The sequence below is a fragment of the Larus michahellis genome, chromosome 16 (assembly GCF_964199755.1).
Source record: "Larus michahellis chromosome 16, bLarMic1.1, whole genome shotgun sequence".
In the NCBI taxonomy this organism is placed as follows: domain Eukaryota; kingdom Metazoa; phylum Chordata; class Aves; order Charadriiformes; family Laridae; genus Larus; species Larus michahellis.
Genome location: NC_133911.1, coordinates 917105 through 940523, shown reverse-complemented (window position 1 = coordinate 940523; position 23419 = coordinate 917105). Strand labels below are relative to the sequence as shown.

Below are 23419 nucleotides of genomic sequence, written 5' to 3'. Positions count from 1 at the left end.
AGGCAGATTTGGGCTGAAATCACGGCTTTCTCTTGGATGATCGACAGCTCCGGGAGAAACCATCGGCGGGCGGGGGGGAGCCGCCGCCCGCCGCCCGCCCCGCCGCCCCCCCGCCGCGCCGCCGGCCCCCCGCCGCCCCCCGCCCCGCCGCCGCCCGCCGCCGCCGCCGCCCGCCGCCCGCCGCCCCCGCCGGCAGCGCGGCGCCCCGGGGCGGGGCGGGCGGCGCGGGGCGCTCCCCCGCGCGGCGGCGGCGGTGGCTCGGCCCGGCCGCGGCGGCGGGGCCGGCGGTGCGCTCCGTGCCCGCGGCCGTGCCCGCGCCGGCGGCGGCCCCAGCGAGGGGCTCGGTCCGCGCTCCGCCGCTCGCCCCGCCGCCTCCATGGAGCGCTGGCCGCGCCGCCTCTGATGCCCGGCCCGGCGCGCACCATGGGGCCGCTGTGGCTCTGCTGCCTGCCCCTCGCCCTCCTGCCCCTGCTCGCCGCCGTGGAAGGTAAGGGGGGCGGCGGGGCGGGGGCCCTTCTGGGGCAGGGTGTGCTTCCCGGCGGGTGTTTTTTCCTATTTATTTTTTTTTTTTTTTGCTGGGGGGGGTGGCACTTTGTCCTCCGCCCCTCTCCCCCCCTTACCCCCGCCACAGCGCTGGAGGGGAGGCGAAGTTTTTGGGGAAGTGCTGCCCCACCTGGAGGTGTTGCCGCCGGAGCCCGGTGCGGAGCTGGGGGCCCCTCGTGTGTGTGTGTGTGTGTGTGTGTGTGTGTGTGTGTGTGTGTGTCCCAGTCCCACTCCCCGTCCCCAGACCCTCCCCATCGCTGCGTTGCCCTTCTCTCCGCCATCCCTTCGCCAAGGTGGGCATCCCTCCCCGGCACCCCCGCGCCCCCGCAGCAGGTCCCCGGGTGCTGGTTGGGTACCACGGAGCCTCTCTCCTAGGGATGCCCGGGCTTTGCCACGCCGTGCCCGCCGCTGCCGCCTGGGAGAGCCTTTGGGGTGCACCTCGACAAGGCCTTGCCGGCATCCTGGAGCTCATGGCCGGCTCCCCGTTGGCGGCGTGGCTTTCCCGGCGTCCCCGGGAGGAGCTGGGCTCCCCGCCGAGTTCCCCCGGTGCTCAGACAAAGCAGAGCCAGGCGGCAGGTGGGGAGCTCCTGCGGGGTGGTGGGTGCGCGGGGAAGGGGCTGGGCAGGAGCCGGGTGGTGGGGTCTGGGCAAGGGAGGACGTGTCTTCGCGCTCCCGAGCCCATCTCAGCCATGCCTCCCTGCCTCCCGCCCTCCCGCTGCATGGGTGCCCCGGGAAGCGCCGCAGAACCGGGCTGGGCAGGGGTGAGAGCAAGATGTCAGGCCGAAAACTGGCTCATTCCCCTGCAGCGCGGTCCACGGGTGTCTGCTCATCGCGGGAGGGCTGCGTGCGAGCTGGGCAGGGGTTTGGTGGCCCTGCTGTCCCCCCAGCTTCGCCGGGCCTGGCTGGGCGGCCGCCGCTGGCCTTGGGCGTGGAGGCACCGGGCGGTGGGAGCTGCACGGACGGTGTTTGTCTGGAACATGGATGAGGCACCATTTATTAAGTTGGAGTTTTGGGAGATGACTCATGGGTTGGCCAGCTATACATCGTGATATTTACAATATGGGAGCTTGGCATAAATAGGACTATTTACGTTGCAGTGGAGAGCGCTAGCCAGCTATGCTATTCAAATGAGCCCAGTATGTTTTTAATTATGGGGGGGGGAGGTGGGGTGATGAGCGTGTTTGTGGGAGCGTACATGTCCACGTGGGATGTCTGCCCTGATCCGCCGGCAGCGCTGACACTTAGAGCGGGGTTCGAGCTTGGCCGGCGGGGCCCGAGCGGGCTTGGCCGTGCAGAGCCACCAGCGCTGACTGCGGCCAGGGAGGGAACCAGGCGCCTTGTGCGGGGACGGGGTGACACCTCCACCCTGCCTTGCCCTTCCTGCGTGCCCGGAGGAGCTGCTGGGCGATGCCCAGGGGTCGGTGACCAGCTCCCGCGGCTCTTGTGCGCTTGCTTGGAGATGTGGGTGGCCTTCCCACCGCCATGGCAGGAGTAGCAGGGACCGGATGCATGAGCGCCTGGGCTCATCCCAAGGGATTGGGAATATGTATCTGGGGACAAAGGGGCGGCACATGACAGCCGGGGGTTTCACCCGCCTGATATGATCGCTGTAAGGTGTGCTCCACCACGGATGGAGGTGCTCCCGCGGACATGGTCAATGGGGCCCTGCACCGTGCTTCCAGCGACCGTCCCCATCTGCGGCTGAACGCGTTGATTTGGGTTTGTCGGCATCCCCCCCACACCCCCGCTGGTTCCACCTGCCTTGTGTACGTGCATGGTGATGGTGGCTCGCAGCGTGTGGCAACCAGCTACCGTGTCCCAGCCTTTCCCTCCTTGCAAAGGCTTCTGGAGAGCTGGCGAGGCGAAAGCGTGTGGGACGCAGCTCCCTGGGCGCGTCTCCGCTCCTTCCTCCTCTTCGGGAGCTGCCGCTTCCCGGGGCTCCCGGGGATGCTTGGACGCCGTCTGCCTCTCCGGGTGCTCTGGGGCCCTCGGTGTGGCCAGACTGACCCAACCGCCGACAGTGGCTGGACCCCAGCACATCCCCCCGGCCACAGGCCACCTCCGTGGTGGCGATGCCCCCCGCGCTGCCGTCACCAGCCCGGGCAAATTCCCAGGGCCAAAATGGGGGCAAAAAAAGCCCGTTAAGGGAAATACCGTGTTCTGGTTATTTGCCCGGGGGTCCTGCCTCTTGAGTCCTGTTTTCATCTCTGCTACGGAGCTTTTCTGTAATGCCGGTAATTTCACTTGTCTCCTCTGTGCCTCAGTTTTCCTAATTACAAGGCGTAAAATAATACAAGCGTCTTTCCCAAGGGAGCCGCGAGGTTTTGTTAATGAACATGACAAAGTGCTTTGGGATCCGTGGTTGAAAGCGCAGTCTTAGTCAGTGCGCGTGTGTGTGGGGTGTTTATTTATCTACATGCTTTATATTTCTCTGTACGCTATATATTCACTTGCATTTAACAAACCTTAATTAGAAACAAAGCCGATAGGGAAGGAAATATAAACAGGAGTGTGTATGAAAATTGGAAGTTGATTACTCACTGGCCAGCAGAATGTGTGTCTTGGGCTCGGGAGGAAGGGCCGTTTGGTTAAAACCAGCTCTGTTAAAAGGAAATGTGAAAAGAACGTAAAACATAAATCAATATGGAAAACAGGGAGGCGGATGACAATGTACATAAAGCAGAGGTTAGGAATTGCGTACAGTTGTTAAGGCAGTTGCAAGGTAACGTATCTGCAGCTGAGAAAGTTCAGGCTTATAAAAGGAAAGTTTCTTTTTGTGTGTTTTTTTCAAAAAAAAAAAAAAAACCAACCAGAAAGTCAAGAACAAAGGAGTCCTGGAAGGGTCTGGATCCCACACCGGTTGGTAACAGTGCCGCTATCACTAACGGCTCCTCTTTGTATTCCTGCTGGCGTACTCTGCACGCGTATCTGGAGTACTGATACTTCCGAGGTATTTTTGGGGGGAGCTGGGAAGGGCACTTAGGTATTTTAAAATCAGCAGCGCAGCTAACTCGCATGGGGGGGGGAAACCCCCGAAGGCGCTCTTCACCCCCTTGGAGTTAACTTTTCATAAACCTTGTGGCGCTGGCAAGTTTCCCGAGGGCTGGAGGAAAGCCAGCCGTGTGCCAAAAAATGCGAAAGGAGGAATGAGATGGCCATAATATCTGCAAGGGTGCGGGCAGGCGGGGAGCAGGCAGCGTGGAGGCAGCGGTGGGCTCTGATGGGCGAGGGAGGATCAACCGGCATGAGTTTTGCTGGGAAGCAGCATCACAGGCGGGCGAGGGGACTCGGGGATGAGCATCCTTCGGCGCCGAGCGGTCCTGTTCCTGAGCCCGGCCTTGGGCTGGGATGGGGATGCTGCGGCGGGAGGGCTGTATCGTCTCCTGGGGCGGGCATCCCCGGGGCACGCCGTGGCTGAGGTGGTGGACACCAGCACCCATGCCCACCCTCCGAGCAAGCTGGAGACAGGACCTTTGTGGTCCTACATGGTTAATAATGTATTGTAACGTACACAATATACATTATGCATTTATTACGTTGCATACGTGTACATAATATCCCGCATATTGTATTTTATGTGTGCTATAACGCATTTTATTGTTAGGATATGGTCACCTCTCTTGTACACGTGCCATCTCTTCAGGGTTACGGGTCACACCAGGGCAGTTTCTTTGACTTCGGTGCTCCAGGAAGGTGGCATGTGCCCGGGGTGTGCCAGGACCGTAGGAGCTGCAGGAGCATCCCAGCGAGCCCAGCACGCTCCAGAGGCATGGGATGCGGCAGAGCAGCAGGTCCGGGGAAAAACACAGGATCTGTCAAGAAGCCAGTCCATCCCGCGTGTTTGAACTTCAGATCTTCAAAACGCTGCCCTGAGTCCAGGCTGGAAAAAAATTTTATGACAAATGGGCCTGAGGCGTGGAGCAGAGACTGTGTTTTCGGGTCGGTCCCGTGCTGCTCTGCCTGCACTGCCGCTGCCTCCCCTTCCCGGCCCTCTTCCCGGGGTTAATTTTTGATGAGGTGCATTCCTTGCACCTGCCTGCTCTTTGCATTACTGGGGGAGAAAACTCCTTTTGGAGACCAAATGGGTGCCCGCTTTAAACGTGTAGCTGCCGTTGCAGCTCTGCTCCTCTGGTTTTCCTGGTTGGGAGCAGCAGTTGCTTGCAGTCCCTGCTGTATTTCCAGCTTTTCTGGGTGAGAAGAGCCGAGGGAGCGGATGCTGGAGGGAGATGCCAAGGGGACAGGGCTGTAGGGGACGAGGGCTCGGGGCTGGCGTGGTCACCGATGTCCCCCAGCTCCTCGGGACACCCTACAGAGGGATCCGGGGGTGCAAAGGGGATGTGGCCGTTCCTTGGGGTTGCTGCCGAGGAGTTTGGGGGCTGTCTCCCAGGGATGGGAGCAGTGGTCCTTGTTGCAGATGGGCTGAGGATCTGCCCGCACTAGTCAGCGGCCCTTTGTGTACACATACCTGAGCTGGCTGTAAAGAGGGGTGGGCACCAGTGGGGCTGCAAAACCTGCCTGGGGAGCCGGGTAAATGCTGGATGCTGGGATACCTCCCCAGGCCTGAGCGCTTTTGTGCAAGCGCAGCCGGGAGTGGTGATAAACCAGAGTCTGAGCCCACCGCTCCTGCCCCAACACGCGCCCGCTCCCGATAGACCGACCCCTCTGAGATGGGTGCTTGTGCCTGGGTCTGTCCGGGGTTCCCATCCCACGCAAAGTCCTTTTTTTTACGGAGAACGACCCCCATCGGGGGAGTCGGCTCCCACCCTGGTTTGCAGTCCCTCCCAAACCTGGCTTCTGGTTTGCAGAGACGCCGGAGAGAAGCGCGGCTGCCCGTTGGAGCGCGTGGGGATGGGGGGAGTGGGGGGATGCTGGGAGGCAAAAGTTCAGCCGTTAGATAAGGGGGTAAGGACGGGGCCTCCCGTGATAAGGCGCTGACGTGCGGCGCGGGTGCAAGGGAGAGGCAGCGCCCGGGGGGGGCGGTTCGGGAGGGGGCTCTGCCCTGGCTGGTACCCAGGGATGGAGGGAGCATGCGGGAGTAGCGCTGGGGATGCTGGAGGTGGGTAGGGACCCCCCAGGGGCCGGGAGGGTGCAAGGAAGGAGAGGTGCCGTGGGGGTGCGTGTAGGGATATATCGACACCGACTTTATATCGGTATCAGGTGACCTGGGGACGTGCTGGATGGATGGCAGTTTGTGCCAGGGTGCGGCACAGGGGTGCGTTGCCCCCTCCCTGAGCCAAGCGGGATGGAGGTGAAGGAGTAAATGAGGATCATGCCGTGCCCTCTGCCCCTCTCTGAATTTCCATGCTGGGGGACGGGGGGAGCGGCGTTAGGTCTCTGCTGCCCCTCTGACCCGGCTCGTGGCACCGATTGCCAAGGGTTAAGGGAGATGAAACGGGCCACGAGGGCAGAAAACACGGCTATGACTGCGGATGGTCCTTGCCTCTATAAACATCGCAAAGGGGCATTATTCAGGAATTCCAGTTAGTGACTGCGAATGATCACGGCTCTTTGGAGAGCCCACGAGAGGAGGATCTCGTGATGTAGACCTGAGCATCACGCCAAATGTGGTGCAAGGCGTGGGGGAGCGGGTCCAGTCTCCCGGCGGGCACGAGAAGGGGCTGGCGAGCTCCAGAAGTTGGTGAAGCTTTATCGGTTGGTCTAATAAATGACGTTCTTTACACCTTACCTGTCCTAGAGGCAGTCCATCTGTAAAATGACCAGCACTTAAAAATACTACCTAGTAACGTTTTGTAAATCAGGCAAAATGAAGGAGCTGGCCAAAGCTCCTTTAAGCTAAAGCAGCTAAAATAGCGAAATACTTGCACATGATCTGGGAAATGATATTAAGGCTCAGGATAAATGCACACAGCCGTTTAATGTAGGAGTTTTAAAAAAGAAAATAAATCTTGATTAAATGGCAAATTGAAGGAGGAGGTCACCAGAGGTAAAAAGATGTTCTTCAGAAAGTGGAAGTGGTGTCTAAAAGGGGAAAATAGAAAAAAAAATCAGAAACGGTGGCGTGGTGAACGCAAAACCATATATGGCAGCCTGAGAGGAGCTGGAAAAATAACTTGTGAGAAGAAATGAATTATCCCCCCCCCCAGCTCCCTCCCCCAAAATGAATGAGAATCGGGAGGTTAAAACCAGCCAGGATGGAGCACTTGGTGAGATGAGGAACAACTTCGGTGTCCCCCCAAAGGGCCGGGGCCAAGAGGAGTCCTGCCAAGGAGCTTTCCTTCCCAGGGCAGGGCCGAGAGACTGCCATCAAGTGATGTCAGAAGAGCTTATATTTTAGAATAAATTGGTAAAACGAATATTGGAGCCAGAGCAAACGGGACAAGCATCCTTTAAGAAGAGCTCCCTGGGTGATCCGGGCGACTCCAGTTAATTTTAGAGGAAGGGCTCTCTTACGCATTAAAATCTGCTTAAAGAGGGGGAAACAAAGAGTCAGTTTTCCCACTGGACGGGGGTCAGCGTGAGGCTTGTGCTGTGCGACGTATTTCTAAACGCGCTAGAAAGGGGTGGGAACTCAAAAGGCGAGAAAGTTTGCAGATTATACAAAATTATTCAGGACGATAAAAACAACAGTTGTCTTTAAAATAATGTAAAAGGATCTCATGACACTGGATAACCAGGCTATAAAGTGGCAGATTAAAAGTAGTCAGTGATGAATGAAAAGGGATTCACATGGAAAAAATTACCCTAAACCCATGCATGCACACTGGCAGTCTTTAAATTACTTATTAGCATTTTAAGAAAGAGATCTTAAAGTCATTGTGGATGGCTCTTTGAAAGCATCAACACAGAACTGGGAAAGGCTGGGAAAGGAGGGTGAAGATGCTTGTACAGGAGAGGTACAGGGACGGGGTGGGGGGGTCAGGAAAGATGCAGCTTGGGGGGGTCACAGAGGTGCATTGGGCCGTGGGAGGTGTGAAGAAGAGGGTGATGAAGGGGTGGTGATTCATTGTTCTGTATTTTTTCACCCGCTCAAGTTCTCAAGCAGCAGGTTTAAAACCAGGAGCGATGGAGGGTGGAGGCAGGAGCGCGTTGGGTGGGGTGAAGCCCACCCCTGCCCATCCTGGGTGCCGGGGGCACCAGGAAGCCCCTGATGCTGAAAAGCGGGGTGCTTTCCACGCCTCCTCCCTGAGCATCCCCCCGATACGCTGCTGGAGGTGGGAGGGAAACCAGTAATCCCTTTGGCTCAGCTTCCTGTGGCGGATGCGGTCTTTGAGGTCCGTCGCAATGGGAAAGGCATCTTCTCCAGGCTCCGATGCTGGATGCCCATGCTCAGTGGGTTCCCCATCGCCCCCCAGCTCCCATCTTGGCTTTCAAGACCATCTGCAGCTTCCGAGACAAAGCGCCGGGAGGGGTCCCCGTCACTCCGGGTGCTCATCGCCTTGGCTGTGACGGTGGACCCTCCGAGTGTGGGAATGCCTTCCCAGTCTTACGCAGGCTCTTGATTTTGGCAGGGTGGCCAGGCAAGGGTACGGTTCCCTGGAAAATGCCCGTGGGTGCTCACCTTTGCCCTCTTCGGCGTTTCGGAGGGCGAGAGCATCTGGATGGAGCTGGGGGAGGCGAGGGGCTGCCCTCAGCCCCGGATTCATCTGGCGGGGGCGAAGCCTGGGTTTAGGGGAGGTGCTTGGCCCCTCGGCCGCCGACGGAGCGGGTCGGGGGGTGGCGAGGGCGGCCGAGCGTGTGAACGTCCCTGCGGTGGAGGGGATGCCTTGAGCCGCGCAGGCTCGTGCTCAAAAGGCCAGACAAAGGGAACAATGGGCTCCGCGGCCGGGCTCCTGGGCAGCCTGCGTCTGGCTGCCGAGCCCCCGGCATGGGAGAGGAGGGGGAGGCCCAGTCGGGCTGGCCGCAAAGGGCTCTGTTCCCCTCTGCTCCCACCCAGGCTTTGGGGGTCATGGGGACACCTGGTCCGCAGCGGACCGAGGGACAGACCATATCCCAGGTGAGGGCTATCCCACGCCGAGCAGCTCGCTGGCTGGTGCCCAGCCGGGCTGGGCTTATTTGGGGGTCCGTCTGCCTGGCAGTGGGCTGAAGTGAGCCCTGCTCTGTGGGAAGTGTCATCCCGGCTCCCAAAAGGAGGGGACCCTGCTGGAGTGTAGTGAGCTCTGTTTGCACGTCCTCGCCGTGGCTTGCAGGGACCCTTGTTTGGAGGGCTGGTGGAACGCTGCTCTGCTGCTGCGAGGCAGGGGAGGAGGAGAGCCAGGGAGGGCGAGGAGGGTCAAACAGGGGCTGGACCCTCTGGACCCACTGTCCGGACCTTCTGTGAGCCCAAAGATCTTCAGTAGAGGAATGCAGGAGAGAGAAGGCATCTCCATCTTCCGCAGCCCTGGTGCACGGGAGTTGTGGGAGGCTGTTGATGAGAAGCATCACATGCACTGTGGTGTGGCAGTGCAGGTTCTTCCCATCCCGGAGTCTCTCAGGGCAAGGAAGGAACGATTGGAGCACTCTGTCGTGGAGCAGGGGACAGGGAGCCCTTGGATGCACTTCAGTCTCCAGAGGAGATCCTGCTTTTTTGAGCCTCCCAGGAGGCCACTCATTCATGTGGGGTGACCACCGAACCCAAGTGCTTTGGCTTGGGTTGCTCACTGAGACTACAGGGTTGGGCAGGTTTGTCTGAGGACAAACTGGGCAGGACCAGGCTGTTCAGATGCCTCCAGGTGTGTGGTTGCTTTCACCCAAGAGACTGGTGTGTGTGTGTGTGTCCTACCAGGACCCGTATCTGCGTGCATCCACTTTTCTCCCCTCCCTCCAGGCATGGGCTGGTGGCCATGGCTGGTGCTCCTGGATAGAGTGGAGAAGAGTGGAAGGAGCTCCTGGAGCGAGCTGGCAGCATCCTTCCCTGCCACTGGCTCCGGTGACTCTACAGCTCATTCTCCCCAGGTATGGACGAGGTGGTGCCTGCTGGAGTTTGGCTTCAAGCCTTTCTCTCATGAGATGCATCTCTTTCTTGCAAGCTCAGCTTTTTGTACGGCCTTGTTGAGCAGCCCTGCTGAGAAGGACTTGGGGGTAGTGGTGGGTGAAAAGCTGAATGCAACCTGGCAATGTGCGCTGGCAGCCCAGAAAGCCCCTGCAGCCTGGGCTGCATCCCCCACGGGGCAAGGGTGGTATTCTGCCCCTCTGCTCTGCTCTGTGAGACCCCCCTGCAGTGCTGCCTCCAGCTCTGGGGCACCAACAGCAGAAGGACACGGAGCTGTTGGAGCGGGGCCAGAGGAGGCCCCGGAGATGCTGGGAGGGCTGGAGCCCCTCTGCTGTGAGGACAGGCTGAGAGCTGGGGGGGTTCAGCCTGGAGAAGAGAAGGCTCCGGGGAGACCTTATAGTGTGGCCTTTCAGTCCCTGAAGGGGGCTACAGGAAAGATGGGGACAGACTTTTTAGCAGGGCCTGTGGCAATAGGACAAGGGGCAATGGCTTCAAATTAAAGAGGGAAGATTTAAACTAGATATAAGCAAGAAATTCTTTACGATGAGGGTGGTGAGACACTGGCCCAGGTTGCCCAGAGGGGTTGTGGGTGCCCTGTCCCTGGAAACGTTCCAGGCCAGGTTGGACGGGGCTCTGAGCAACCTGACCTAGTTGAAGGTGTCCCTGCTCATGGCAGGGGACGTTGGATTAGATGGCCTTTAAAGGTGTCTTCCAACTCGAACCATTCTGTGATTCTATCAAGCCTGCTGAAGATCAGGATCGGGCCAGCTCAACGAGGTGGGCGCAGCAGAGGGGATGTTGAAGAAGCCCTGGACCATCACAGAGAGGTTTATGTGGTGGCGAGCGGCTGCGCGCTGGCCAGGCAGCCGCCCCGGCCGGTGCACGCCACATGCTTGGGTGCGAGATGGGCTGGAGCACGTGAGGGGTCACATCTCGCCGTGCAGAGGTTACGGTCGCGTTTCATGATTTGCTTTGCTTGTAATCCTGTTTCCAGGCTCTGCCATTGCAACTCGGAAACCTTTACGGTGAGCCTCACTTAATAAATCTTTGCCTTGTTTTACTTTTAAGCCCGTCTGGTATCAGGGGACAAAGCGAGCAGGGGAAACGCATGAACCGGGGGCAGCGCGGATGAAATGAAACAAGGTGTATGGGCTGGCTGGAGTGCTTTCCTTGCAGGGAGGGGGCTGGCCAGGCTGTGGAGAGTTAACCGCGGCGTGCCAGCTTTGGGGAAAGCATTTCCTGCGGATCTCTCCTGCGGGATCCCCACCACCTCCTGCTTGCGGAGCGCCCGTGCAGGTGGCTGAGCGCCGGGTTTGTGTGTGCTCGTCCCCGGCCTTTGTACGCATGCCCCGGCACGCAGGCTGCGGGAGAGCACCTGCGTGCTAAATGCCAGCAGGCACGTGGTCTCCGCGCTGCTCTGGCGTAGAAACGGGCGCAGCTCCGGCAAGGAGAGGGGGCCGCTGATGGGTTTTTGTTCTTTCCCTGGGGAGCAGAGAGCGGCCAATGCCTGGACGTGGGGAATGGCTGGTGGCGGGGTGTTAATTGCCCGGTGCTGGAGCGTGCCGGGTGGTGGGACGGAGGTGTCTGCCCCTCTGAACTCGCTCCTGCCTGGCACGGGTGCGATGCTGTGGCAGCATGGAGGTGGACTGGGGCAGGCAGAGCGGAGCCGCCCCGCCACGGGCAAATGCCTTCCCCGGGCAGAGGCTGGAGCCGCCCTGTCCATGCCGAAACCGGGACAAAGCCTCGCTCCTCTTACCCACCGCGTGGAGGGCCAGATAGCCCCTGTGTAACAAGGACCCTCCTGGGCTTCTTCTGTCTTTGGTGCACGTTAGCACCGCTCTGGTGGCTCAGAAAGGATGAACACAGGAGCGTGCGTGATGCCGTGTGGAAATCCCTTGACAGCAGCCGCGCAGTAGCGCAGCGGGGCGCTGGGGTGGGCTGGAGGAGCAGGCTGTGCCAGCTGCTCTGGAGGGGAAGGGGTGCCCAGCACCTCCGGGACTCGTCCTGGTTCGACAGCTCTACCTTTGGGGAACCTCAAAGAGAATCCTCGGACAGATGCAGAGCAGTTGGGAGCAGGGCAGGCACGGGAAAGGTGCTAATTAGGATGTTGGCAGCATTAGTAGGGGTCGGTGTCTGGCTAGTGGGAAGTGTTGAACAGACAGCGCAGGGTCTGCTCGGTGTTGTGCTCGGTGTCAATCTGCAGGCAGCAGGCAGCCAGCGAGTCTGCGGGTGGGATGAGGCCAGCGCGGGTGCGCGGCAGAGCCATCCCGGGGTAGGTGGGTGCTGCCTTGAGTCCCCCCGTGGCAGCTGGGCGACGGTCGGTGATGTGGCTCTGTCACGGGGGGGAGCAGATCCACTCTGAGTGTCGTCTAGTGATGGGGAGATGCCTGCTTCGGGTGGCCACGCTGCTGCTGCACGGAGCCACTGCCTAATACACCTGGCTTTCTCCTCCTTTTGGCTCTTCACCTTTCTTTTTCCAAGGCTGCAGGTGAGATGGAGAGCGGAGAAGTTGCTAACGATGCTTTTTTTTTTTTTTTGGGTCTGATGTCAAACTCTTGTGGCTTCAGATTGAATAGCTGCCACGAGATTTTGCTGTGACTGACACCTGTTCTGGCTGGAGAGCGACAGCTTTTGATAAACACAGATCCTCTGGAAACACTGAATTTACTGGCAGCTGCTCCCATTTGTTGTCTGGCCTCTGTTCCCGGGTTGAGTTAAACCCTGCGCCGCTCCGTGAGGTTGCTGATGCTCCTCCTTGGGTCGAGGGGTGGATGGGGGAGTCTCCTGGGCTCCGCTGGTTTATGGCGAGCCACGGGACAGGCAGGAGGTGCAGACCCATGCGAGTAAGGCTTTGCTGGGGAGTGCATCCAGGTTGGTCCCTCGGGGGCTGAGCAAGTGTCTGTCCCCATCCTGGTGGGACACGGCTCATGGGCACGTGCCAAAAGCCGAGTGAGCCAACTCGTCCCCGGCGTTTGCTTTCATCCCTCAGCGTTTCACAAGCTCATCCCTGCTTATCTGCGGGGCTGAGGGTGAAGTCCTCTGTGGGCTGGGCCCTGCAGCCTTGCTTTGCTGCTCCATGTTTCCCTATGTCTCTGTGTAAGAAAAGGTGGGGCTGCGTGGTGGGGGCTTGTATTTTGGAATGAAAAGTAAGGGATGTGGAGGGGACATTGCCAGCGGCTCTGGTAGATTTGGGAGCGGCACATTTGGGGACCAACAGGAGGGACCGGTGGATCCTGCGCATCCCTGTGGTGCGACAGACAAGAGTGGCAGGGGCTGCCCAAGTGGCTTCGTGCCGGGGGAAGCAAGGCAGGTCACCCTCAAGAAGTCTTGCCCTGTAATTTGGGTGGCCTAAATATGGCCTGAGATCCCGCCGGGGGGTGCTGAGCCCCTGGAAGGCTGACCCAGCGTTTTACGGTGCGTTTGGGAGGTCCTCAGTGTGTGGGCTGCAGAGGGAAAAGGGAAGAAAATGGGATTTGTGAGGTCAGCCCTGGGTGTGTCGTCCACCAGTCTCAAATTGCTCGGTGGCCAGAGGGGTGGAGAAGGGCTTGGCCCCTGCTGCAGGTCTCCTGGGGGTGCCGTCAGCTCATGGAGCCATGGCGGCATGCCCACCTCCTTGTGTCTCCATCAAGGTGCCCATCACCTGGTGTGTGGTGCATCAGGGTCTGTGCTATGTGTGCTGGAAGGAGGAACCCCCTGGGTGCACAGGCTCAGGTAACAGCATCCTAAGCGCTGCGGAGTCTCCTTCCCTCTGGTGGCAGCGATGTGCTGGACTCTCGTGCAGGGCTAAAATAAAACTGCTGGCAAAGTCCCATCCCACAGGAAGAGCCCGGCTGTGCGCCGAGGGACACGTCCCGCTCCTGGCCGCTGCGGCTGAGGGTGCTTAAGGCAGGGTTTCTGAGGTGGTGGTGCCTTTTGATTGATTCAGAAGAAGGGTTTGAAATCACCGATAGCCTCTTGTGCTCAGCGTGCCCCGGAGCTTTATCTCTGAGAGGCCACCGTGCATGGCCATGGGCTAATGTGGGCGTTGGCAGCCCACCTGGAACGGCTGTGTGGCGGCCCCATCGTGCCAGAGAGTATCGTGAGAGAGACCAGACAAATTGATGGATGAGTCAACAAAGCCAAAAAAAAAAAAAAAAAAAAAAAAAAAAAAAAAAAAGAGAGAAGCCTTGGTTTTGTTCCAATTCTGTAACAATGAAATGAAACAAACATCATGTTCAAATTGCCTGACGAAATCCCACCCACCAGTGGCGCCGAGGGAGACCCTGCTGGTGTGACGTCGAGCGGTCCCGCTCCGAGGATGCACATCCCACGTACAGTCCTATCGATGCGTTGCGGCAGAGGGGGTTCCTGCCCCAGCCCTCCCCCACTCTTTTTCCCTTTCCAGCTAAGCTGAGGGTCTGGAGGAGGGGGCTTTGCTTTGCTGCACAAGCCTGTCCTCCAGCGTGGGTTTGGTGCCACCCTGTGCCAAGCCTGGGCTTGAAGGTCCCCGTTCTTCCAATCTCTCCCACTCCAAATATTCATTTCCTTCTCAGTCAACTTAGAGCACCCCGGTGGTGGTTTGTCCCAGGTGGGTATGGTCTCCTGGGTCAAAGTCTGCCTGAGCTGCTTTCCTGAGGTGTTGGGACGTCCTCTCCCTGGGAGAACTTTGCCCATGCTGGGGGCCACAGTCCCTGCTCTAGCCATGGAGTGGCAGCCTGGTAGAGGCAGTTGGGACACACAGCTCTGATCATCTCAGTTTAGCGAGGTTGGCTCAAAATCAAGCATTTTAACCGCTCAGAAAACGTTGCTGTGGGATTTTATCTGATGTCTTAGGAGGGTGGTGGAGGGCCCCGAGCTGGTCCTGGGACTGCTTCTAGGAGTAAAGGACGTTGAAGCCCACTGCCGAGAGCACATTTTTTGCAAGAGCAGTTGCATCTCCTGTTTCTGGGACCAAAAAGTTTCTGGGATCCAGTTTCTGGGACCCAAAAGGAGTCCTGCAGGGGTGGTTATCCTTTGCCCTGCTCTGGACTGCAGCAGGAGTAAATATTCACCAGAGATCGACTACGGAGTCACTTTTATTTTGGTCTCTTAAGACGGCGAGGCCTGTTGGAGGTGTGAGCGGGGACGGCCCGCAGTGGGGCTCACTGGCCTTTAATACTTGGAATAGTTTTGCCGCTTGCATTTGCAGGGCTCCGGCAGGGATGCGACTTGCTGGTCTCCATGGTTTTATGTGCCATGGGACTGTGCCAACAGTTTAATCACAGCTGAACCCTCATAGAGCAGCATAAAAAATGTTGTAGTTGGGATTAGGTTACCCATCCTTCCTATAAAAGACTCTATAAACAGTCCATCAAGCCCAAGCATTCCTCTGTTGGCTGTGAGGTCCTGTGCTCTTAATGGGTCTGGCATTTGCTTTGACTAAGTCTTTTTTTTGGGGGGGGAGGGCACCACTTTAAAGGAGCCTGCAAAGCATGGCTTTTCTGCTTGTATTAGTGGGGGAACCCAACTGGGCTGGCTTGGCAGCGGCGGTGTTGGATGTCAGAGGATCTGGCTGGGGAGGCAGGGGGTAAGAGGCAGCCGCGACAGGCCCAGAAGGCACTGACAACAGCAGCTGCTCCCTCCCCATTGCCGAGGGCTTCTTCTGTATGGATTTCCTGTTTGCTGGGGTGCTGGAGAGTTTTCCCTAACCTTGGGGTGGGCAAGGACCTGGGAATCTCCCGTCTCCCACCTCAGCTCAGACCTGTCTCGTCTCTGCTGCAGCTTGAGCAAGTTCCCAAAAGCTGTTGAAAATCCTAAAGCTTGGGCTGGGCACCAAGTGGTCCCTTTGTAATCGGGGGTGCGCTCCCACCTTCACCCTCACCTTCACCCTCACCTTCACCACCTTCACCTTCAGCTATGATGCCTGGTGTGGAAGAGCCCCTGGTTTAATACTATCTGTAGGACTTTCTCGGGGTGCCCTGAGTTTTGTCGTTCACCCTCTGGGGAGCCACAGGGCAGGGAATGGATGGATGTGGGGGCTGCTGAGGACATTCCCTGTCCTAAATGCTCGTCCTTGAGGCAGGTCTGTGCACACCTCGGTTGTGTCTTGGGGCGGCTCATCGATGGGACCTTGTAGATGCTCCTGCCCAGGACGGTCATCTTTCTCCTGTAAACCTTAAAACCATGGTTACGCTCCTGGTCTCCTAGCAATGGAGGGGAAGGCAGAGCAAAGCTGGCATTCGTTTGCACACCCAGACTTAGCCCTAATCCTCCTGGCTCCCAAGGAGGTCCCCGGCTGTGATGGCAGTCCTGTTGGTGACACCTGCCCGCTTGGAAGCGGACTGAAGCCGTCCTGTTGTTTCATGCGCAACAAACGTCTGTCGGGTGGGAACAGCATCCATGCGGCGGTGCCAGAGCCGGGCGCAGGGGGCTGTCCCCCATCATTGCTACCGTGTCACTGGGACCATCTGGAGTTTTTCCTGGCTGGTGCTTACATCTGCTGAGCAACACCAGCTTGAGGTGCCTTTGCTGGAGGAGACCAGGCTTTCCGGTGCTTTTCCCTACAGAGTTTAATTTATTTTAAGGGTTTTGGCCCCCACCCCCCACCCCCAAACTTTTCTTTTAAGATGATTTGGTGAATTTAATCACTAGCACAAAAGTGGGGGTTATAATGTAAGCTGTTAGCATAACCCCCTCCCTGAGCATCCTGCAGAGGGCAATTCAGTCCACCTGCCTGGAATGGCTGTTTTAGATCATCTGGCTTGTCCTCTGGGGCCTTTTTTTCTCTGTCGTTACTATCTGTAGAAAATTAACAACTACATTAAGTGGAAGCATTATTTTTTCATATGGTGAATGCCAAGGGAGGTGAATCCCACATCCTTTACCTGAAGATGCTCTGCGAGCCTGGAAGAGCATTAGATACTTCAGCATCGGTTTCCTTCCTGCCTCTCCATCCTGCTGGCCCTAAGACAAAAATGAACGTGGGGCTGGTTCCTGCGGAGCCCGCTGAGGTCCAGTGCTGGGAACTATTCCTTGGAACCTGCCAGCTAATCAGCCCTTAATCCCTTTAGCATGTTTTTGGCGATACGGAGCTGTACACCCAGGCAACGGCTGTGCTGTCGCTGGCGCGGCTGGCTCTGCTCCCCGTGCTGCCGTCACGCCTCCTGGTTTCGGTAGTCAGAAGCCTCCTGCCTTGTACACGGTTACTCTCACCAATCAAACTTGTAATCTCAGTGAAGAATGAAATCAGATTTGTTTGACAAGACCTGTTTCCTGTCGAAGTATGTTGACTGGTGCTAATTATACTCCTGTTCTTTAATTCTTTATGATTTGAGTTACATCAGCATTTTCATTATGTTCCCAGAAGTGATTTCAGGCTGAGCAAGACCTTGAATGCCTACCATTTCACCGCGTTATAATCCTAGCGCATCCACTAAACTTGATCCTTCTGCACTGAGATGTTTCTGCTTTAGTGTCTTCAAGGACTTACCAGCTTTCTTCTTCTCCCAGGCGTCCCCTCATGGGCCCTTGCTTGCTAATTCTTGAAGTCTGTTGAGTCGGTCGCTGTGAAATGTGTTTGATTTTCTTAGTCCTCCTTCTCCCCATCCCAGTCCCTCAAGTATTATACGCTCTGATACTTCTCAGTCAGAAGTTGTCCCCTGCCTCGTGGTCTCCGCTGGCTGGTGGGGCTCATAGATCTCCACCGGCTTTTCCTCAGGATGCTGTTGCAAGCAATAAAGATCTTTTTGAAGTCTCTTCTTGCCTTCCAAAGTGCTTCTGGTCTCATCTCTCCCTGACCTGGGCAAGGGGGATGGGGATGCTGTCTGGAAACACAGTGCTGCAAAGAGCTACATGGGTTTGCCCCACTGCCCATTTATTCGTACGAACATAGACCGGTACTGGCCCCAGGCTGTGGAACTTTCTTGTGGTTTTCCTCCAATCCGATTTTAATGGCTGGTCCCAGGATTTGATTTTTCAACCTATTGTGGAGGTGTCGTACAGGAATTTCATGTGGCCGTGGTTCCTTGGGCTTGTTTATGAAACTGTCATAACTGAAAAACCCAGAAATGAAGATAAACGGTGGCTGTGGCTTCTCCCACCTCCACAAGGCCATTATCCACGTAGAAAAGAGCTGAGTTGTTTGGTCGTCGCGTGCTCTTGATGCATCCATTTCAGCTGTGGCCAAAGTCTTAGTTATTTGCTAGACGCTTGCAGACGGCATGTGTGATTTTTAAGAGAATTACAGCCAGACGGTCCCTGGGTCGTTAGTTATGTATGAGGTAAGGAATCCTGCGTTACTAACGGGAGGAAACAGCCCTGTCCTCCTGAGGCCTATGGAAATAACATCCTACTTTCCTAACAAAGACACAGACTGCCTGACCATGGCCATCCTTCACAAGCGGTTACAAAGAACCACAGCAAGGGAAGCTCTGATTGCACGCAGGGCAAAAAAAAAAAAAAAAAGAAGTTAAATAAAAATTGCCCTGAAAGTGGTGCAGCGATGAAGCGGGACCCAAAAAGGTGAGGGGATCTCCATATCTCCATTCCTGGGCATTGTCAGTGCTTTTTTCTATGTTTCTATGAATTTTAACATTTTCCTTAGCCTTTTGTCTATGTGCTTAAAAGAACACCACCGCCATAAATTTGTCATGTCTTCAGCCATGCCAGAGATGGCTTTTCCATAAGTTTCCCTCATTAATTTGCTTCACTTCACACCAGTCACAATAAAATATGAGTTGCCTGCTTACTCTCCTTCCATTTCTCATGTGTTGCCTTTGTATGTGTGGTTGTCACAAGGACTTTCTTACTCTGAGGTTGGTTTTGGTTGAAGTTGTTGCCTTCCTAGATTGTCAAATTGTGGCCTTAAAAAAAAAACACAAACCAAACACATTGTTTGAACTTTTCTTTGAGTCATAGAATGGTTTGGGTTGGAAGGGACCAGCCTTCCAAGGGTCCATCATCTAGTCCAAAACTGCGCTGGTTTTCATTTGTACTTTTCACTTCTGTTTCCCGGTTGACTCTGCTTGTGAATTTTCTGAGATTTGGGAAATTAATGCATTTGGAGCAATGATCAAAGCCATTTCAGGTTTGGCCTGTCCTCTCTTTGGCCAACACAGGCTGTGATCATCAGTGCTGGGGCAATTACGGGCTTCCAGCCCAGTGATTCAGCCCTCTTTCTGTGTCATTATGAGGTTGAAAATTGTAGACCTGGGGGTCTTTAATGCACAATGTGCATTAAAATTATGTAACGAGCCTGTCCTTACCGATCGCAGGGGATGATATAGCGTAATGATGACAGATATTGACAGGTACAAGGCACCAGTGTTTCCAGGCAGTGCGAGAAGCAGAGATCTGGTGGTGAGAGCTGGGTCGTTGGCTCTGTGTCCATCGCATGTTGGCTTTCCATAACGCGTGTTGCTGCACCGTTTCTTATCTCGAGCACGTTTCTGATTTATATTGGTGCAATTGTGGCTCAGCTGAACTGGTGGAAAGTGTGGTGTCTTATCCAGCATCCTCTTCAGTTTAACTGCCCTGTAATGAGTTTCCAGTGTAGACTAGTCCCAGTCCCAGCTCTGGGGGATTGACACACCAGTGATGGCCCGGTTGCAACACCTCTTTTGAAGACAACCCAGAGCTGGAGGAGACATGTTCTGGGGAGATGACAGTGGAGTCTGCTGTGGCAGCTCAGTTTGGGCATGCTTGTCACTTTGCACTCACCTCTCCGTGGCCCTCACCATCTTCCTCCTCAGGAGCCCTGGGCAGGTTTCCTACTGAAAAGGAGAGAGAGGGGATTCCAAGACTCCCTCAGCCCTGGGTTAGGCACAGTGTCAGGTGAGTTGAATGGGATGTTTTAAGACTGAAGAAAGACAGCTGGATTTGAGAGGATGTGCGATGACAATGACCTTTGTGAGCAGATGACGCGCCCTGCTTTGCTGATGCAGAAAGACCTGCTGCCCTGCCAAAACCAGCTTTCACCTGAGAAGGTGGCTCCTGCTAGACAATTGCTGGTATCTGTTGGTTTTGCGCTGTGCCACTTCAGCTGACTTGATGCATTGCTGCTGGTTAAGGAAGAAGAGGCCTTTTGGCATCCACTGAAGGGTGGGCGAGCCTCTGGATTTGCAGGGTGGATGCCAAGGTGCAGAGACTCACTCATACGGATGAGCCTGGTGTTAGACCAAGGAGACCCTGCCTTAGTCGTGCCTTGCTGTCTTTGTGCCTCTGCTGGATTTTTGCTTGAAAACACAATAAAGAGAAAGCAATGCTATTTTTTTCCCTCACCAAATAAGTTATAATACTAAACAGATGGGCATCCTAGAGTGGGTTGTGTTGTCAGTGGGATGGGGTGGCTCCTACTTCCTTGGAAGGTTAAGGTGGAGGTGGGTCTGGATGAGTGTTTCCCAGCCTGTCTTTCCAGCCAGTCTTCCTGTGGGCATAATTCAGAGCTGCGTGTTGTAGCTCTGCTTGCCAGAAGAAGGGAGCGTTGGGGTGGCAAACAGAGGTCTGGATGAGATAGTGGCTTGCATCATTGTATGGGAGAAGTTATACTGGGAAAGTGAATTAGTGTCCTGCCAGGTACTAGGAGAACAAGATTTTTCAACTCCTTCAGTAAAACAAGACATCTCCATCTTGGGTCAGAGTAGATGCCCAGCTCTGGTGTCCCTGTCCCTAAGGTCCCCCTGCCCCAGTCGCAGCAGTGATCAGGGTGGCTGTGGATTTGCCCAGTCAAGTCCTGGAAACCCCCAGTGCTGGAGACCCCTCACTTCTGGTGGCCTGCTTCAGGGCTGTACGGCCCTCCCGAGGAAGCAATATCCTAAATAATATTTTAATATCCGAGTTGAACCTCCCACGTCACGATTGTTATTTTGAAAAGGTCTCTCCTGGGTCAGGCTGCCCATCCTGAAGTCACTCGCTTTTCTCGTTTTCTGGGATGAGTTGAGTCCCTGCTCGTGTTTTATGAGATGAGATACCTTTTGCTTACCTGGCCATGGGCTGTGTTTTCCCTTCTTTCCTTTCAGCCTTTTCTTAAGGAAATTGACCTTTCTGGGAATGGCCAGGTTCAGGGTTTAAACTATGCCTTTGGTTTTGTGTTCCCTTCTTACTCTGCCCCAAAAGTTGGTGCTGCACGAGTATCATTTCCCCGCTGGTGACAATCCCGTTTGGCTGTGGATCCCCGCTGCCCCAGAGATCCTATTCTGGAGGTCTGGGGAACGAAGCACCTGGGAGAAGGTGGGCAAGGAGCTAATCCATGAGCTGATTTATCTCTAAGGCATGGCTCATTACGTTTCTGCTGTGCACAAACTAGAAATGTCTGCAGACGCCCAGCATACCTTGCAGGAGCGACGCTAAACGAAACACTGGAGTGCTTCAGAGTTTCTCTTTCCTTATAATGATTGCAATAATTTGCAATCATCCCAGCTTCACAGAGGACCTGGGTCGGGTGGGGGTGAATTATTTGCGGACAACGGAGCTGCCTTCCCCTGCACGCCAACAGCATCTCACAAGTGGAGGGTGCGGCAGGAGAGGCCGCGGCTGTGAAAGACGTCCAGATGTGGGAGCGGGCTCATCCCGGACCTGGAAATGCTCCCTCCGTCCCCAGTCCCACCTGGCACGCCGGTCCCTTCCCATCGGCCACAGCGGGGTTTTTAACAGCCGTTTCCCTCTGAAATCAGAAAGATTGCCGGCTGTGAAATACAAATGATATGTACTAAATGCTGTGTAATGGATTCCACTTGCAACGTTTCGTGACTGTGTGTTTCTAATAAAAGCCTCCGGGAGCGAGGCGAAGGCTTGCCGGCTGGCGGGGGGTCAGGATGCTGGGGAGGGCTGGGTCCTGCAGCCGGCGTGCGTGGTCCCCGTGGGGCTCATGGGCAGCTGGGATGGCTCTTGTAAGATGAAACAGCCAGCTACGAAACCCCACGGAGAATGTGTAGCGAGGAAAAAAAAATGAGCTCACGGCGGCGCTCCTCAAGGGGGGGGTTGTCTGTTTTCTGCTCCGCCGGTGCAGATGTGGGGTGAAGGTGTGGGGTTTGGGGGAGCAGGGCAGCAGCAGGACTTGCTTTGCATTATCGTGGGACAAGAAGCTACCCCCGAGGACATACCCTCTTGCTGAGGCTGGCTGTAACGATGGGCAAATCGTGGGGATCTGTGCCACACAGTGCTTCAGCACGGAGAAAAGCACGTGGGCAGCGCTTGGTGCTTTCAAACTGGGGAATGGATGAGTCACCCTAAGAGTTGTTGCAGAGGGAACCAGGGGTTTCAAGCCATTTCTGTGCAATTCAGCACCATTAGGAGTATGGGGCGGTTCCCGTGGTGCTACAGCGAGAAATGGATTTACAGGTATGTACTGAAGGGGCTTCAAATTGGCTGGTCACAGGAAAATACTCTAAATAGGTGATCACCACTTTTGGGGCAGCATTGCTAATGAGATCCACAGCTGCAGCACGTACCGGTGTTGGGAGAGGAACAAAGACTGGAGAGGGTGGGTTGGTTGTGCCCGAGACAATTTGGTGCAGCACGAGAACGAAGGTGGGTCCGAGTATGGCCCCACTGTATCCAGGAGGAGAAACGTGGTCCATGGCTATGGGAGAGGAGATGCTCACCGGGAAAACTCTGGTCCTGGAAACACCTTGGAAATGCATCTCCCTGGGGTGAAAGAGCTAATCAGATCCTCGCCTGGTGAGCCAGGACATACCAGTTTATCCTTTCCTTGTGAGGATGGGTCCTGGATGCCGGGTCCGTTTTTGGTGTCCGCAGCCCAAGGAGAATCAAAATAAAAATAAACCAGCTACAGTCATGACTCAAGGTGTGGAAAACCTGGCTGTTGTTTGCTTTATCCAGCAGATTAAGGAGTGTCTTCTGCCTCGTCTGCTCGTACCGGCCTGGAGGAAGGCTCGTTAATCGTGAAGGTCTGTTTAATTTAGCAGGGCAGGACTCTGTGGCTTGGAAGCTAGACCAATTCAGACTGGTGGAGGAGCATGTTTTTAATAACGTGTCTAATTAACTGTGCAGCAGCTCACCTAGGGATGTAGTCGATTCGCTATTGCTCGTAATCTGTAGATCAAAGGTGACTGATTTCTCATAAACCCGTTTTGACCCCCGGGGCTCTTCCTTCCAGCTAATACCCCTCTGTCTCCAGCCATCCTCGGGCACGTGCTGGGCAGGAGGGATGGACAGCCAGCCTGGCCGGGCTGTTTGCTGGCTTAGAAATGTGTGAACTTGCGTTCGGCTGCAGTGGTTGCCGGTCATAGAATCATAGAATCAATGTGTTGGGTTGGAAGGGACCTCTAAAGGCCATCTAGTCCCACCCCCCTGCAGTCAGCAGGGACATCTTCAACTAGATCAGGTTGCTCAGAGCCTCATCCAGCCTGGCCTTGAGTGTCTCCAGGGATGGGGCCTCCCCCACCTCTCTGGGCAACCTGGGCCAGTGTCTCACCACCCTCAGTGTAAAGAACTTCTTCCTAATGTCTCATCTAAACCTGCCCTGCTCTAGTTTAAACCATTGCCCCTTGTCCTATGGCTCCATGCCCTTGCAAACAGCCTCTCCCCAGCTTTCCTGGAGCCCCTTCAGGGACTGGAAGGGGCTCGAAGGTCTCCCCGGAGCCTTCTCTTCTCCAGGCTGAACACCCCCAACTCCCTCAGCCTGTCCTCCCAGCAGAGGGGCTCCAGCCCTTCGATCATCTCCGTGGCCTCCTCTGGCCCCGCTCCAACAAGTCCATGTCCTTCTTGTGCTGAGGGCTCCAGAGCTGGACACAGTACTCCAGGTGGGGTCTCACCAGAGCAGAGCAGAGGGGCAGAATCCCCTCTCTGGATCTGCTGGCCACGGATCTTTTGATGCAGCCCAGGATGCGATCGACCTTCTGGGCTGCAAGTGCACATTGTTGGCTCATGTCCACCTTTTCATCCATGAGTACCCCCAAGTCCTTTTCCGCAGGGCTGCTCTCTATCACCTCATCCCCCAGCCTGTATTGATAACGAGGGTTGTCCCAACCC

At 56.0% G+C, this 23419-nt stretch overlaps 1 protein-coding gene across 4 annotated transcripts in view; it reads left to right on the top strand.

Moving 5' to 3' along the window:
• Positions 1–285: 285 nt before the first annotated feature.
• EPHB2 (EPH receptor B2) overlaps positions 286–23419 on the top strand; it is a 140123-nt gene continuing 116989 nt past the window's right edge. For all 4 annotated transcript variants that reach the window (XM_074609494.1, XM_074609492.1, XM_074609493.1 and 1 more), the window contains exon 1: positions 286–487. In XM_074609494.1, coding sequence (XP_074465595.1) covers positions 403–487 — 85 coding nt within the window. In that variant the 5' untranslated portion in view covers positions 286–402. The remainder of the gene's footprint in view (positions 488–23419) is intronic.